This window comes from Typopeltis vanoorti, chromosome 10 (assembly GCF_054136105.1).
Source record: "Typopeltis vanoorti isolate ZY-2024b chromosome 10, IOZ_Tvanoo_1.0, whole genome shotgun sequence".
Lineage (NCBI taxonomy): Eukaryota > Metazoa > Arthropoda > Arachnida > Uropygi > Thelyphonidae > Typopeltis > Typopeltis vanoorti.
Window position 1 is genome coordinate 131835756 of NC_143558.1, and position 16644 is coordinate 131852399.

The following is a 16644-nucleotide window of genomic DNA, read 5'->3' on the forward strand; positions in this document are numbered from 1 at the left end:
TTTTCTTCTTGATAAGGGAAGAGGTAGAGAGGATCCAGAGGCAAGTGACCAAGATGGTAATGGTCTATGGAATGAACCTTAAGTGAACAGGTTGCCAGGCTGTGAAGAGGTTGAAGATCTATGGGTTATAGAAATTGGTTGATAGGCAGAAAAGGGATGATATGATTGAGACACTGAAATTACTGAGGGGTTTTTACAAGATTAATTCAGAGGAAAATTTTCAGAACAGGTCTGGTGGTGGGAGAACTAGGGGCCATTCATAGAAACTGAGCAAGAGTGTAGTTAGCAAGGGTGTTAGAACTAGGTCTTTTACTTGGAGAGTGGTGAATGATTGGAATAAGCTGCCACAGTCTGTTGTGGGTGCCATGACTGTGAATGAGTTCAAAGCAAAGTATGATAGTACTGTGTGAATGCTGAATAGTTCTTGACATGATGTTTAGCACCTCCCTTGATGAGTCTAAGGATTCCTTGGAGTTGCCCTAATAATAATAATAAACGAATCAGTGCAGCATATGCAGTGGCTAACATCATGTCAAGAACCAAACAGAAAACAGAAGAACTGGAACTATTTGAAACTACAAAAATTAGCAAACGAGATAGGGCTAAAAATTAATGAACAAAAAACCAAAATAATGATTAATACCAAGCAGAATGAGTTAATTAATACAAATGTGAAAATTTGGAACCTTGAAATAGAAAAGTGGAATAATTTAAGTATTCAGGAGTAACAACCACTAGCCAACCCAACGAGATGGTGGTAGTGCAGAATCTAATAGAGAGAGGAAATCAGGCTTTTTATTTTTTCTCATGTGTGTTCGGTTCAAAAGTTCTTCATTGAAAGACCAAGATAAAAATATGTAAATCAATAATTTGTCGAGTTGTTACCTATGGATGTGAAACCTGCATATTTATTGCAAGAGTATAGGAATTTGATTTCAGCTTTAAAATGATGATAACGGTCTCTGGAGGATGAGATACAACCATGAGTTTTTATCAACTTTGTAAAGATACCCACAATATCTAGCATAATAAAAAAAAAAAAATGCAGTGGGCAGGAAATGTTTTTGTATGGAAGATATTATTATTATTATGGGCAACTCCAAGGAGTCGACAGCCTCTCTCATTGAGTCTGGAACAACTCAATGAGAGAGGAACTGAGTCTGGAACAACTCAACTGTCAAGAACAACTATTTGTCTTTCACACAGTATCTATCATAACTCGCCTTAAACTCATTCACGGTCATAGCACCCACAACAGACTCTGGCAGCTAATTCCACTCATTTACCACTCTCCAAGTAAAGAACCTAGCTCTAACACACCTGTTAACCACATTTTTGCCCAGCTTCCATGTATGGCCCTAGTCCTCCCACCACCAGCCCTATTCTCAAAAATATCTTCTGGATTAATCTTATAGAAACCCTTCAGTAATTTGAATGTCTCGATCATATCACCCCTTTTCCGCCTATCAACCAATTTTTGCAACCCACAAATCTTTAATCTGTTCTCATAAGGTTCATTCCACAGACCTGCCACCATCTTGGTCACTCGTCTCTGGATCCTCTCCACCTCCTCCCCATCAAGAAGAAACCCTGGCGTCCATATCTGGGCACGGTAGTCCAGATGGGGTCTTATCAGGGCTCGATATAGAGGAGCAATAATTTGTTTGTCTCTGCTCGTTAAAGTATTTTTCAGTAACCAAGTGATCTGATGAGCTGTTTTAGCCACTTTTGCAATGTGCCCCCTAAACTTCAACTCCCTATCCAACAATACTCCCAAATCACTGGCCTCATCAATCTCCTGAAGTGCGGTTCCACCAATATGGATATACTGCTGCTAATCTTTTCACTCCAAAATGCATAACCTTACACTTTGCCACATTAAATTGATATCCATTTTCCTTAGCCTACTCCTCCAAACTATCCAAATCATCCTGCAAAATTTTGACATCCTGTGCACTCACAATTGCTCTACCCAACTTTGCATCATCAGCAAACAAGTGATCACTTCCTCTCAGATCTTTTCCTATATCATTAATGAACAAATTGAAAAGTAGTGGTCGAAGAACAGAACCCTGCAGCACACCACTAGTCACAAGCCGTCTTTTGGACTCCACTCCTGAATAAACCACTCTCTGGTATCTCTTCATCAACCACCCTCCTATCCATCTCACCAACTCTATATCCATTCCCATCTGCTCCAGTTTACTGATTAGAGTTCCATGTGGTATCCTATCAAAGGCCTTGGCAAGATCCAGTAGAATCACTGAAAACCCATTACCCTTATCCAGTTCAGTTGTTACTGTGTTATAAAATGTGAGCAAATTACTGAGGCATGATCTACCCTTCACAAAACCATGTTGTCTCCCATACAGTATCCCATTTTCATCTATCCAATTCTGTATTCTTCTCTTGACTAGTTTCTCCAAGACCTTGACAACGATTACTGATATGCTAATCGGTCGGTGCAGTGGAACTATTTTCCCCTCTTTCCACCCCCTCGGGACTAACCCACACCCGAGACTCAGATTAAACAGAATGGTCAAGGGTACTGACAATTCTTTAGCCGCTTCACATATGACATGAGCTGGTATACCATTCAATCCCACAGATGTATTGACATTGAGGTTTTGTAATAGACTACTCACCTCCACCTCATTCACCACAATTCCCATATAAACTTTTGGTTCATTCATTTCTGCAATGTCACCACCTGGATGATATACTCTTGCAAAGTGCTCGCTCAGTAATTCAACTATATCAACTGATTCAGTTACCTCCCTACCATCGGCATTCTTTAAAATTATTCTGCCATATACATTTTTTTCTTCTACTTGCAACATATCGAAAAAACTGTTTAGGATTGTCTTTAGCCTGCATGGCCAATGTTCTTTCGTAATCCATTTTTGCTTTTCTTACCACACTCGTTACCCTTCTGGCCTGGGCTTTATACTGTTCATGTGTCTGCCGGTCACCTTTCTCCTTAAATTCCCTCCATAGTTTATTCTTTTTTTGCAGCTCAAGCTTAATGGTGTTATTCATCCATTTAACTCCTACTTGATTTATTATTCGGACTCTAGGTATACAGTCAGCCATTGCTTCATGCAAACACTTCTTAACTGCCTCCCATGCACTGTCAACTTCTAGCCCTTGCAGTTTTACATGCCATGACACTGTACTAATCAATCTTCTAAGCTTGTCATACTTACCAGCCCGATAATTCCACATGTACCCTGTCTTAATTGTAAATTCCACACCTTTTATTTATTCTTAAGACGAATAGCAAAATTCCAGGTAAAAGACCAAAAGGAAAACCTAAAACAAGATAGATAGATACCATTAGTCAAGATAGTAACCTCATATTACAATATCCAAACTGGACAGGTCAAGTTTTGGACAAACAGGGTTGGAAACAGCAAATCCAGAAAGCCAAGGCTCATTAAGGAAACCTGCCTGTTTCCTTGTTTTGAGTGTGAAACAAGGAAACAGGCAGGTTTTTAAGAGGTAGAGAAACTAGACCACACAGACAACTAGAGGGGATTATAGATAGAATAAGAGAACTTGAAAAGCAAGAATAGCTATACAGATAATATCAATATTTCCTCTAATTTCTTTCTTTCTTCTTTTTTTTTTTTTTTTTAAACAGTGGCATGGATCTGCTACTGCTCAGCAGAAAATTTTTACATGACTTGACAATTGCATGGCACTAAGTTTTTTTATGATTCAATGATGTCACCATCATACAGGGCTTTGAGTCTATCTTATATAACTTCAGGTTTCTGCTGCTAGATGACTAGTAAAGCAATAGCTTCAGCCACTCAATGCTTTCCTATCTGTTTGTAAATAGAAAGACTGCCTATTTCATTCCTAACAAGGCCTGCTGGCCAGCCAAGATCATATGGCTTAAATGGAATCCAATGGCAGTTGATAAGCCAGTTAGAATACATTGAGATTCAGGAAAGGAAAATAGAAACAACTGTGTAAATAGGGACTTAAAACCAGCAGTGTTTTTAAAAGAAAATTTCAGCTGTGCATCAACAATTCAATGTGCATAAGAGCATCTCAGTCACTGAGAAAAGTGAACTGTGACACAGTGATGTCTCATCTGCCATGAAGGAACACATGACAGTATTCGATTATGTTAGACTGTTAGAAAATCTCATTTAAATTAAATTTTTAATCAGAGAACTATATGATAACCAAGATTCAGTAAAAATAATCTTTCAAGAAATAAATGTTTCTTGTTACTCTCTCTTCTTAACATTTATAGCAAATGTATTATAAAAGTGACAGATTTAAATAAAGACAGCTGAAATTTACACGGATGATACAATCCTCATGACAGAAACTAAGGAAGATCTGGAGTGATTGATTCTGTTTATTAAAAAAAAAAACAGGCTTAATTTAAATATCAGACACAAGTTATAAAAGATAGAGATGATAGAAATTAAAGTTGGAATTGTTTTTCCAGTGGTAACATATAGATGTGAAAGCTGGACCACTTAGAAGACAAACAAAGTGAATTGATTCATTTGAATTATGGATATAGAACATAATTAATCCCACTGATGGCAAGAATGGTTAACAAAGTTTTAGAGAACATAAAGACAAATGCCTTTTGGAAGCAATGAATACTACACAGAAAATGTACTTCAGACATACTATGCAAGCAGATAAATCATTAGAAATAAATAATTATGCTTAGGAAGATTCAGGACATGAAAAGAGGAAGACAGCAAAAAGGTTAAATGCAATAAGGAAACTTTATGACATTATAACCGGAAAAAAAAAAAAAAAACGTGAAGAGAAGTTAGAAGACAGAAAACCAATGTTCACAAGATCACTAAAAGTCTGAAAGAACGAGATAGCATATAAAAGTATATGGTTTGTTATAACAGTGTCTGAAGAATAATTATGGTATTAGAAATACTTTTATAGATACATACTGGCTGACTACTTATTAGGGATGATGAACTGTTGGAACTCCTTCCTCCACTATTTGTTGTTGTGACTGATAGAAGTACTTTGGTATGTGACTGGCTTCTCCTACTGACTGATGTTCCTCCACCAAGGAGGGCAGGTGGAGAGGCAGGATGGGTTGTTCCATGGACAGGAGATAAGCTGCCATCAGAATCACTGCAATTACTAGATGGAGGAGTTGGTGGAAGAGGAAATCCTGCTGCTGCTGCTGCTAATAAGAAGTTTACAGTTCATAATACAATGAAAGAAACACTAGCAAAAACAGACTGAATTAATATAAGTAAAAAATTCAATACAAAAAAAACTTTTTGTCTTCATAGTATTGCATATTCAAAACAAGAGGACACATAACTAGATCTTTAGTGTGTGTCTAGTGCACTAAAATCACTATCCTCCCTTCCACACACACCACTACTTCAAATAAACATTTCTCAAGTTAGCAGGACTCCAACACACAGAATGTCTAAAAATAATAGTGTGTATCTTACCACTGTGATATGATGCAGTTCGCAATCATGAAGAAACACCTACTTGATCAATGTAAGCAGAACCTATTGTTGGTACAGAAATATGGAAGCATTATGTTTTACCTATTTTCATTCTTGCATATTTCTTTTATTTACACATCATTTATTCATGCAAATTATTCACAATATTACAATGATCTCAGCACTAAATCTTGCAGCACACCACTAGTCATCTGTTTTCATCTCAATTCTGCCCCTCCATATACACTTTTTGAAATTTGTCCAGCAGCCAGCCTTTTATCCCCTTAACCAATGTCATATCCAACCCCATTTGTTCTATTTGCATAACAGAGTTCCATCTGATTCTTTGAAATTCCTTTGCAAAATCATCATGTGACCATTTCCTTTACCCAACTCTGCAGTTACTGTATTATAAAAAGTTAGTAAATTACTAAGGTATGGCTGTCCCTTCAGCAAAGGCACGTTGACCCTTATACAGTATCATATTTTTATCTACCCATTCTTGAATTTTCTTTTTTACCAATTTTTCTAGTATTTTTACCACTATGTCTGAGATACTGATTGGTCTATAATTTGCTACTGCAGTCTTACAACATCCCTTATACAAAGGAATTATTTTGCGCTCGTTTTACTCATTTGGAACTCTACCAGAGCTGAGACTTAAATTAAACAGCCTAGTCAAAGGCATTGCCAGTTCCCTTGCACATTCTTGCAAAACCCTAGCTGATATACCATCTAATTCTACAGCTGTATTTACATTGAGATTCTACAATATCCTAAGAACCTCCATTTCATCCACCTCTGTTCGCACATTAGTATCTGTCACATAAGTTAAAGCAATAACAGCACTAGGATGATATATCCTTGCAAAGTGGTCACTCAGTAACTAAACTATTTTATGCACTTCTGTCTCCTTGTGCCCATCATCACTCATTAAGATTAATCTTCCATAGTCATTCTTCCTCTTACTTGCCACCTAACAAAAGAACTCTTTGGGATTTCCTTTGGCCTGCTTGGATAGATTCTTCTCATAATTTGATTTTGCCTTCCTTGCCATGCTGGTCACCTTTCTCTTTATATACCCTTCACAGCATTTTCTTCTTCTGCAGCTCGTGCTTAATGATATTACTTATCCATTGAACTCCTACTTGATTAACCTTCCTTACCTTAGGTATACAATTTAATACTACTTCCTCTAGATGACCCTTAACTATATCCCATGCACTACTAACATCCTTACCCTGCAGTGTTTTTATGCCATGATACAGATTTAAGCTTCTTCCTAAGCATGTCACAATCACTTGCCTCATAGTTTAGTTCCACAAATATCCCTTCTTGATAGAATATTCCTCATGTTTTACAATCTCCCAAGTCAAGATCGCATGGTCACTTTTGCCAATCGGAGGCAATGTTGTCACTGTGGTTATGGATAGCCCTTCTGATTCTATGACCAAGTCCAGTACTAACCCACTCCTAGCCCTTCCATCACATGCTGTCTTAAATAATTATCTCTCAGTAATTATCTCTTTAATGAAATTATCTTCCTTAGATATATCATTCTTCACAACTTCAACTAACTTTCCTTTTCCAGTTACACAAATCAAATGAGAAGGGAACTACACATTTGCTGTCACTAATGATCTTACAAAAATTGTTCGCCTGTCCACCAGAACACCCTAACCACTTCCCAAACACTCTTGACTTCATAAATGATGGATGTTGTTTGTCCTTCAGGCAGTTCATGAAACAATCTAGTGTTGATCCTCTCTCATAGAGCAACACTCTCCCAGCCACTCTCATACTTATGGTTGTCTGGCATTATAAAAATGTCAAGTGGAATGATTTCCATGGACTTCTATGAACCATTCCCTTATTCTATTGCTGTCACCCTTCTAAGCTAAGCATTTGAACTCAAAATCATCACCAAAGCAATTCTCATGAGTATGAAAACATTTCTTCCCCATTCCACTCTAAATTCTCATCTGCTGTCCAAAAGTTAACTCTCCAAAAAGTGAAATAAGGCTGAATAAGAGAAAAACTGGCATACTACAACTAACTTTAATCAATCATCTTTCTTTACTGCTTATATCAAAATCTGAAATAGCTGCAAGCAAACTATCAACATACAAACTGATTTCAAATGTGCTAAAAGAAAGAAACATTCATCTTTGCCAAGTGGCAGTCATGTTTTCTTGCCAAAGCTAATGCCCATAACTTTTGTCCAATACTACTACCAACCCCATTATACTCAATGGTTCTGTATTACCCACAGAAAATGCTAATCTCCTTGCTTCTATCTTTTTCTTCACTTCTTGAATTGCTGATTTTGGCAAATGTCTCTGTACCACTGCAAACACTCAACATTCAATGCTCTGAATTTTTCATTCAAAAGGGACCAAAAGAAGCTGTCGAGAAGTTTTAGTGCTGAAAGAATTTCTCCAGTGGTTCTGAAGTTTCTGCCCAATGTTGACTCCAGTTCTGTATCTCCTTTTTATGCTCTTATTCTGTTAGAATCCTGCAGCCTGGAAATTAGCCTAGCCATATTCAACCCATTCCCAAAAAAAGGTTGAAAGGTTTTTACCTTCATATTAATGTCTCTGATTTCTCTCTCCTCAATTCTCTTTCAGGTTTTGGAGAAAATCATTACCATCTAACTTCAATGCTACCATGAAGCCTCAACTAATAAATTCTCAGTACAGATTCTGCCACTGTAGATAAACAGGTGATCTGCTTACATTAACCATACCGAAATTCCCTTGCAAAAGAGACAAATCCCTAGTGATTGCTCTTGACATCTCCGAGGTATGTGATCATCAGGCATGGCACAAAGGTTTGTAAACTCCTATCATTTGATTTGTTGCAATTAGAATGCCAGTTTTTTTTTTTTTTTTTTTCAGTGGATGTACATTATGTGATGAATGGATTCCTATCCTCAAGCCTTCAACTAATGCTGGGAACCCCTAGGCATTGTTTTATTACTCAGTCTCTTTCTTCTATATATATTAATGACATTCTTCAGCTGAATGCAAATTATTATAAGTTTTTATGATGATAGTAGACTGCACTCCTTCATCTGGGATACTGGAATTTTATTGTTATTATTTTTTAAAGTATGCTCCATCATACACAAGTCTCAAAAACAGAGCATAACCAGTGGCATGCCCATGGTTCTGTTCTTAGACAACTGCTGTTTAACTTGTTTGTAAATGATATATTATGTGGATTGACTGAGGGTCTTCAGTTGTTGGCTGATGATGCAAAGTTGGAGAGAATTATAAGTAGCACTCCTAATGTTCATTCCCTTCAGGAAGATTTGAACAGACTTTTGGCTTGGACAAATAAGTAGAGTTGTAGTTTTATTAATGGCAAGGTGTTACATTTTGGAGTGCAGGAATATAAGGCTGTGTAGTATATTGATGGCATTGTACTGTAGGAAGTAGATGAGATTTGCGATCTGGAAGTGATGGTTGACAGTAAACTGAAGTTTAGAGGGCATATTGTGAGTGGTGCAAAGACTGCACATTGTAGTGTGGCTATGATATGAAGTACACTAACATGTAGGGTTAAGAAGGTGGTTGTACTATTGTATAAAGCATTAGTTAGACCACACTTGGGCTACTTTATTCAGATTCTCTGAAGTGACTAAGACAATATCAGGGCTATTAAATGTTGGCTATGAAGAGAGAGAGGTTAAAAGAATGTGGATTGTAGAGTTCCGTGGATAGGAGAAAAAGAGGCGATACGATAGAAAAGTAAGTCTTCACAGTTCCTCCTTAAATGTGACTGATTGTATGATTCTAAGTTATTTTCAGGATTTTCTGTCTTTAGTTATTCATTGCAAGGGCTTCCACAGTTAAGCCAGTTTTAACAAAGCCCTGGGTCTTTGTTAAAAACCCAGATCTTTTTGCAGATCTTTTAACAAAGATCTGCAACAACCAAATTAGCCAGGAGAACACCCACAGTACAGTAATGAAGGTATGAAGCACCTGTGGCAAGTGTCTAACTTGCATCCCCTAGCTCAAAAATCACAAAATTTTTTTGTCATTTTTGTGCCCCGAATTTAGGTTTTGTGTCCTAAACCTAGTTGCGCCCCAGTGGTGGACGCCTCTTTTGCCACGCCCTCATTACGGCACTGAACACCCACACAATTTATACCCCCCCCAATTTTTTTTTTTCATAACACAAGTCATTTTATCCTAAAATATGGTAACAAAACTATCTGGGCAGATTGTGGGCATTAACCTGTAAGTACTGTCAATTATTATTAGCCCATTTGCAGAAGTTAAAGCTGCTGTTTCACTAGTTTATTTAACATCAAACTCAGGACTAAATGGAGCTGTTGCTGAGACTAACAAAACATTCATTCTGACAGGGTATATGCAACTTCTGTGGTCCAATATTATGTCTCTGGTCCAATATTTAGTTTTCAATGTCAGGATTTTATCTCATATCACTTTTGCACTGTTTGTAAGATTGATAAACTGGACACAACTGTTTTTAATTCTGTTTTCCAATGTAATAATATACTTTGGCCTCAGAACATTTAAAAGCTATGAGATTTGATCCGGTGGCAGGCTATCTCCAAAATATACTCCATGTTTTATATATATATATATATATATATATATCTTGATCTGGGAGTGGTGGTGGGAGGACAAGGACCTGACATTTGTGGGTCATGTTGTACAAGCTATGAAAACGTCACGTCAGATAATGGCAATCATGAAAAGGAGGACCCTGACATGCAGAAATAAAGAGGTAATGATGCCATTATATAAGGCCTTAATCAGGCCTCATATGGATCACTGTGCACAGATTTCGTGACCAAGTTTTCATACTGACAAGGAAATGTTAGAAAGGATCCAGAGAAGATTCACAAAGGTGGTCAGTGATCTTTGAAATGTGGAGTATGAGAACAGATTAAGAGAATGTAAATTGCAAAGCATTATGACTAGGAGGAGAAGGGGGGGGGGATATGACTGAGACATATAAGCTAGTCAAGAGTTGTTATTATCAGGTTGACATGGAAGAGATTTGTTTATAGAATGAGGGGGGGAGGATTGATAAGCAGAATGCATTGCCTAAGTGTGTTGTGGATGTAGACACACTGAATCAGTTTAAGGTACACTTGGATGAGCATTGTGTGCACCTCCCATGATGAGTTTCTGACTCCATGGAGGTCGGATGTTAATAATAATAAAACAGTAGACAAAGGCTAAAGTCCTATGAGAGGCACTCTTTATAGATGCTGTTGGATGGAAGACTAAGAAGACTAATATAACCATATTTATTAAGGTTATGTTGGTTTCTTTTTAAATCTACTACTGATTCTAAAAAAGTCTTTCAAATTGTATGCAAATTTGTGTGCAAAAAAAATTTGTGTTTGTATGCAAACAGGTATCCAAGGCATGGTCAGCTAGACCTGACCAAACATACTTATGGCAAAAGATGTCTTTCTCATGTGCTTTTAGTTGGATGTTTACAGATCTCCATGTTTGACCATAATATGACTAATTGCAAAAACAAGGAACTTTGTAAACACTTGGAACAGAGAGAGAGAGAGAGGATGTAGAAGATCCTTGGGAGAGCTGATGTGGGCAGCACCAGCTTCAGATGGGGTTGAATGCAGTGCAGAGATTGTACTTTTTTTGAGTTTAACTATATTCCCCCCCCCCCACACACACACCCATGTAAGGAACAATGATAATATTATTATAGTCAGCATGCTGAAAGGGATTTAAGGAATTATTAATTTGATCTTTTTAGCACTGTAACCATTGGAGAAGAAGGTCTGGTGAATAAAGGAGAGTTCTGCTGTAAGTTAAGTTCAGTCCAGGTAGAATTGGAGGCTGTATTAACAAGGGATTTGTAAACTTTTCTATAAACTGAGAAAGAAAGGGTGCAAATGGGAAGATGTGTGACTAGAGTATCTAGAAACGGCAGGCTATTATTTCCTTTTTCTATAGTGAATTGGACTCCAGGCTGCTTGCTGTCTGTTGAGATCAAAGAGAAAGGAGTCTAATGTGTCTGAGCCATGTCATGTATGTATCTCAGCCAGGTAGAAGGTTTGAGAACTGCAGTATCAAGAGCAATTTTTTCAATATGCTCCACATAATAACTGGCTAGAAGGGGGGGGGGGGGGAGAGAGAGCCATGATCTGTTTATAAATGGTACCTTTCCAAGTAAAGTCAGAATAAATGGTAAAATTAAAAAGATCAATGATATCAAGAGATTTGTCGAACTGAGAAAAGAAAAAAGAAAAATGTCCGAAGCCAAAATGAAAATTGCAAAAATAAATGAGAGAAAAGGCATAATCAGAGAATTTTTAATGACAATTCTATGATAAGAGGAGTGTTTAACGAAAGTGCTAAAAAATCTTGTTTCCCTGGTGCAAAAATTAATAGCAGTAATGCTGTGAGAATGAGAATGTACAAAGGGAAGGTGAAAGAATTGATTGTTTTAGTTTCAGTTATGGTGGTCTGGAAAATTGGAGAGTAAAAAGACTCAGGCAAAGTAGAGTGAAGAAGAATACAGGAAGCATAGAAAAGAGGAAGAATGAAAAGGACCAGCACTATCACTGGTACTGGCCCTTTTCAGGTATCCTACATGGTGGGGATTTTTTCAGAAGTTTGCTATAAGTGTTTGCTACAGCAATTGTCTAATGTGTTTTCTCACATTCTTCAGAAACAAGGGAGATGGAAGTCAATATAACTTACTTAAACTGTTTAAACTCAAAAAAGCTTAAACCATTGGCTTAAGCATGCAACAGCATAATATGTTCACAAATTTAAGTATATTGGTAAAAATCAAGTGGATATTAAATCCAGCATTATTTCAAAGCCGAATATAGAAACTATAAAAGTTTTGTATGAAATCTGAACCAGACAGCTTATGGGAATACGCTCACCAGTATTTATGAGTTGCTCTAGCCGGACCTTATAGGAGACATGCCTGCTATGACAGTGTCCATATATTTGCCTCCTATTGGTCCATTTTGATAAAGTTTCACTGGCCTGACAGCTGTTTCAAACTGGTTGGTTTACTTCAGAGACCGGTGTTTAAATAAAGGGTCTCTCTAAATATTAGGCAATCCCCTGGACCACTCCCTACAAGTGACCGAAAGATTGTCCAACTCAGTGACAGGCTCACCCTACCAATGAGCAGAACTGGTCATATTCCAGGGAAAAACATCCACCAAAAAAGGCCCCCCCATGGGCCATGCCAGAAAACACTCTCCCCGGAGACTCAAATTGCTCTCTTTCAAGGCAAAACTCTACCGAAATCTTAAGCCCTCTCAGCAAAGAAACCTTAAGAGAGCAAAAACTCTCAGTACTAAGGAATTTGAAACATCGGAGAAGTGTATTTTTCATAAGCGAACTCTCAGTCGGTGCATAAAATATTTACTTAAATAAAGAGCCAAAAACTTCACTTCAGCGATGCAAAATTTATAAAAATGAAGTGGATATTAAATTGAGCATTATTTCAAAGTCGAATACAGAAACTTTAAAAGTTTCGCATGAAATTTGACCAGAGAGCTTATAGGAATACACTCGCTGGTATTTACGAGTACCCCTAGCTGGACCTTATAAGAGACATGTCCGCTATAACAGAGTTCATATATTAGTCTCCTATTGGTCCATTTTGATAAAGTTTCACTGGCCTGACAGCTGTTTCGAACTGGTTGGTTTTTTGTCAGAGACCACTGTTTAAGTAAAGGTCTTTCTAAAAATTAGGTGATCCCCTGGACCACTCCCTATGAGTGACCGAAAGATCGTCCAACTCAGTGTTGGTTTGCCAGAGACCAGGCAAAAACCTTAAGCTTTTGCTCTCTTAAGGTTTCTGCCTAGTCTTTAACAAAAACCAACCAGTTTGAAACAGCTGTCAGGCCAGTGAAACTTTATCAAAATGGACCAATAGGAGGCAAATATACGGACGCTGTCATAGTGGGCATGTCTGCTATAAGGTCTGGTGAGGGCAACTCATAAATACCGGCATTTGTATTCCTGTAAGCTCTCTGGTCAAATTTCATATGAAACTTTTATAGTTTCTGTATTCAGCTTTGAAATAATGCTGGATTTAATATCCACTTGATTTTTATAAATTTTGCATCGCCAAAGTGAAGTCTTTTGGCTCTTTATTTCAGTTAAGTATATTGGTATAATTTCTATGAGGCTTCAACTAAAAAAGTGTTTCCAAGGATCAATTCCCTGGCTCTTGGATACATTACAGAAAACAATCACCAATGAAAGAATTTTTTCTTGTAAACATATTTAGAATAATATACTACAGTGAAAGGAAAGCAAAGCACAGTAGATATCAGACAGTTTGATCTAATGTATTTAGCAGATAGCTATAAAAAAAAAATTAAAAAAAAGAGTTAAATATGCATCAAATGTTTGATTACCGTATATATCCTCAAGGGCTTTAGAGGATATTATGAGAGTAATAAACTTTTCAAGTAACACTAATTCTTATTGAAAATTTTCCTCCGCATCTGTCTTATGTACCAGCACTCTAATGTTGTCCTATCTTATATTTTGGTCCACACAGTCCAAATAGCATCGGTCCATCTAGATCTTTTTCTTCCTCTGGATCAATTTCCTGCCAACCTATCATTAAACACCTGGCCTGGATATGTTTCCACATCAATAATTACATAGCTCATGCATCTGAGAACTGTGAAGTCCACTGCACTGAAATAATATTTGTATATTACTGAAATAACAGATACAAAACACAGATTAATGTACATACCACCTGAGATGCTCACACTCCTGAATACTAAGTTCCTTCCTAATATTTTCATTTTGCTATCAATGTCATCTGTCCACTCCTCTTATTTTTCTCAGAACTTACAGATTTATGGTCTTCAGTCTTTGATCTTTTTATTTCTAACCCAGTTATCTGATGCATAAGTAAAAATTGGGTTGAACAAGTTTTATATACAGTTTAGTATTTTCACTAATAACTCTTATTCAATATAAATTTATTCTGACTCTCCACAATATTAGTTTTGCTTATTCTGTTGCTGTCTGTTTCCAAACTTGCTATATTCATTAAAAATTGTGTCCGAAATGTATTTTGTTCTTGAGGTTCATTTAGGATGCAGCTGATGTTTTCAATGGCCTGCCTAATTTCCTACTTTCTGCATTTATTTCAGCAGTTATTTAGTTAAAGCACTCTGCAGATCTGTACTGCATTTAAGAGTATTACATCTACAAAAAAAAAAAAAAAAAAAAGCAACAGTAAATCTCCAATTGAAGGAAGTCCAGAAAGACAATCTGATGTAAAGTCAAATGTGAGACAAGGTTTAATCTGATTTTACAGCAAACCATCTTTCTGCACTTCTTTCATTTCTAACTGCTGACCTACAACTCTAATATGGACTATGAATATTGCTCAATATGTCATATCTATACCATATAATTGCAGCATTTAACAGCTTTTTTCTATGTTTTTTGTATGTTGACATACAAAAAAGCCTTTACCAGATCAACAAAACTTAAATGCAGATCCTTGTTATATTCTCATGATTTCTTAACTATTTCTCTTGAAGTAAAAATCTGATTTTGATAATCTATTTGATCTGAACAAAGCTCCAAATTTCTCTTTCACAGTATGTTTCTTCCAGTATGTTTACACATTTCTTACCTGGAATTCTACAGGAAAAATCCTGTAGAATTTTCATTATTTTATTTCCATTTGTATAGATGAGTATTATGAGCTCTATTAAAATCATCCAGAATTTGACCTTCTGATCAGGCTTCTGGACAAACTTTTACACCTCAACATTCAATCATTTCTGATTGGATCTATTCTAGATGCTTTCCATGTTTAAGCTTTTTGTTGGCTTCTTCTATCTCAAACACTAATATTTTCTGTTATTTGCATTCCATACATTTTCTTCCACCTTTATCACTTCTTGTTTCATCAGCAATCTTTCAAAGTAGTTACTCATGACTTATAGTCTATCTTCCATCTCACCTTTACCATCTCGATTTTCTTTACATGCCCTTTCACCATTTCTAAGCATTTCAATAGTCTCCGGACGATTTTGCTGCTTTCCTGATGTTTGTTTTCTGTATTCTTACTGAAGTCTTCCCATGGCTTGTTTAGCTATATTTACATACTTTGCTTTCTCACATTTTCTCTGTATTCTTTGGGGATAAGTATGGTTTATCATAAATCCACTAGTGTAGGAAATTACCTACACTTTGATTCCTACCACTCCTACATCATTACCATTAAAAAAGCAATTGCACTCTCTCTTAATTTACAAAATGCATGTAGAAAGTTTATTTTTCACTTGGTTAGACTATAATAAATTTAGTTTAATCCTTTATCCAAGTGTGAGCAAACAAAGTTTGCGCCTGAAAGTATCTTTAGGACTGGGGTAAGGTGGTACAACACCGGGCAACTCGTTGCAAAGGTGGAGCAAGCTAACATCACTCCTATCTCAGTATCTCCCATAATGCAAAACACATCTCCTTGCGGATATGTATAATGTTATGCATCCCACTGATCTTCAGTGGCTCCCACTGAAGAAACCTCAATAAAGGTCGAAACTAGTCTGGGTTGTGGCCTTCCCTTTATGCATAACATTATACATATCTGCAAGGAGATGTGTTTTGCATTATGAGAGATACTGAGATAGGAGTGATGTTATCTTGCTCCACCTTTGCAATGAGTTGCCCGGTGTTATACCACCTTACCCCAGTCCTGAAGATACTTTCAGATGCAAACTTTGTTTGTTTCCACTTGGATAAAGGATTAAATTAAATTTATTAAATGCATGTAAATATACCTCAATATTATAATTGTCTACATGCCAACATCACAACATAGCGATGAAGAAATAGAAGCAATTCATGAACAAATAGAAGAAATCTGGAGCAGCTTTAAAGACAGAGACAATACAATAATAATGGGAGATTGGAATGCTATAGTGGGAGAAGAGAGCAATGGTAATGTTTCAGGAAGATTTGGTCTTGGACATAGGAATGAAAGAGGAAAGCAATTAATAGAATTTTGTACACAAAAACAGTTAGTTATAGCAAATACACTATTTCAAGTTCCAAAAAGAAGAAGATACACCTGGAAAGTGCCTGGGGATTCAAATAGATATCAAATAGATTATATATTGGTCAAGAAAAGATATAGAAACCAAATAAAAAATTGC

General features: G+C 36.7%; 1 protein-coding gene across 7 annotated transcripts in view; it reads right to left on the minus strand.

Annotated features, from left to right (window-relative positions):
* LOC150102799 (cyclic AMP-responsive element-binding protein 3-like protein 1) overlaps nt 1-16644 on the minus strand; it is a 384285-nt gene that overhangs the window by 126456 nt on the left and 241185 nt on the right. For 6 of the 7 annotated variants that reach the window (XM_090399326.1, XM_090399325.1, XM_090399327.1 and 3 more), the window contains one exon: nt 4944-5188. In XM_090399326.1, coding sequence (XP_090255452.1) covers nt 4944-5188 — 245 coding nt within the window. The remainder of the gene's footprint in view (nt 1-4943; nt 5189-16644) is intronic. The other variant, XM_090399329.1, reaches the window with a different exon arrangement.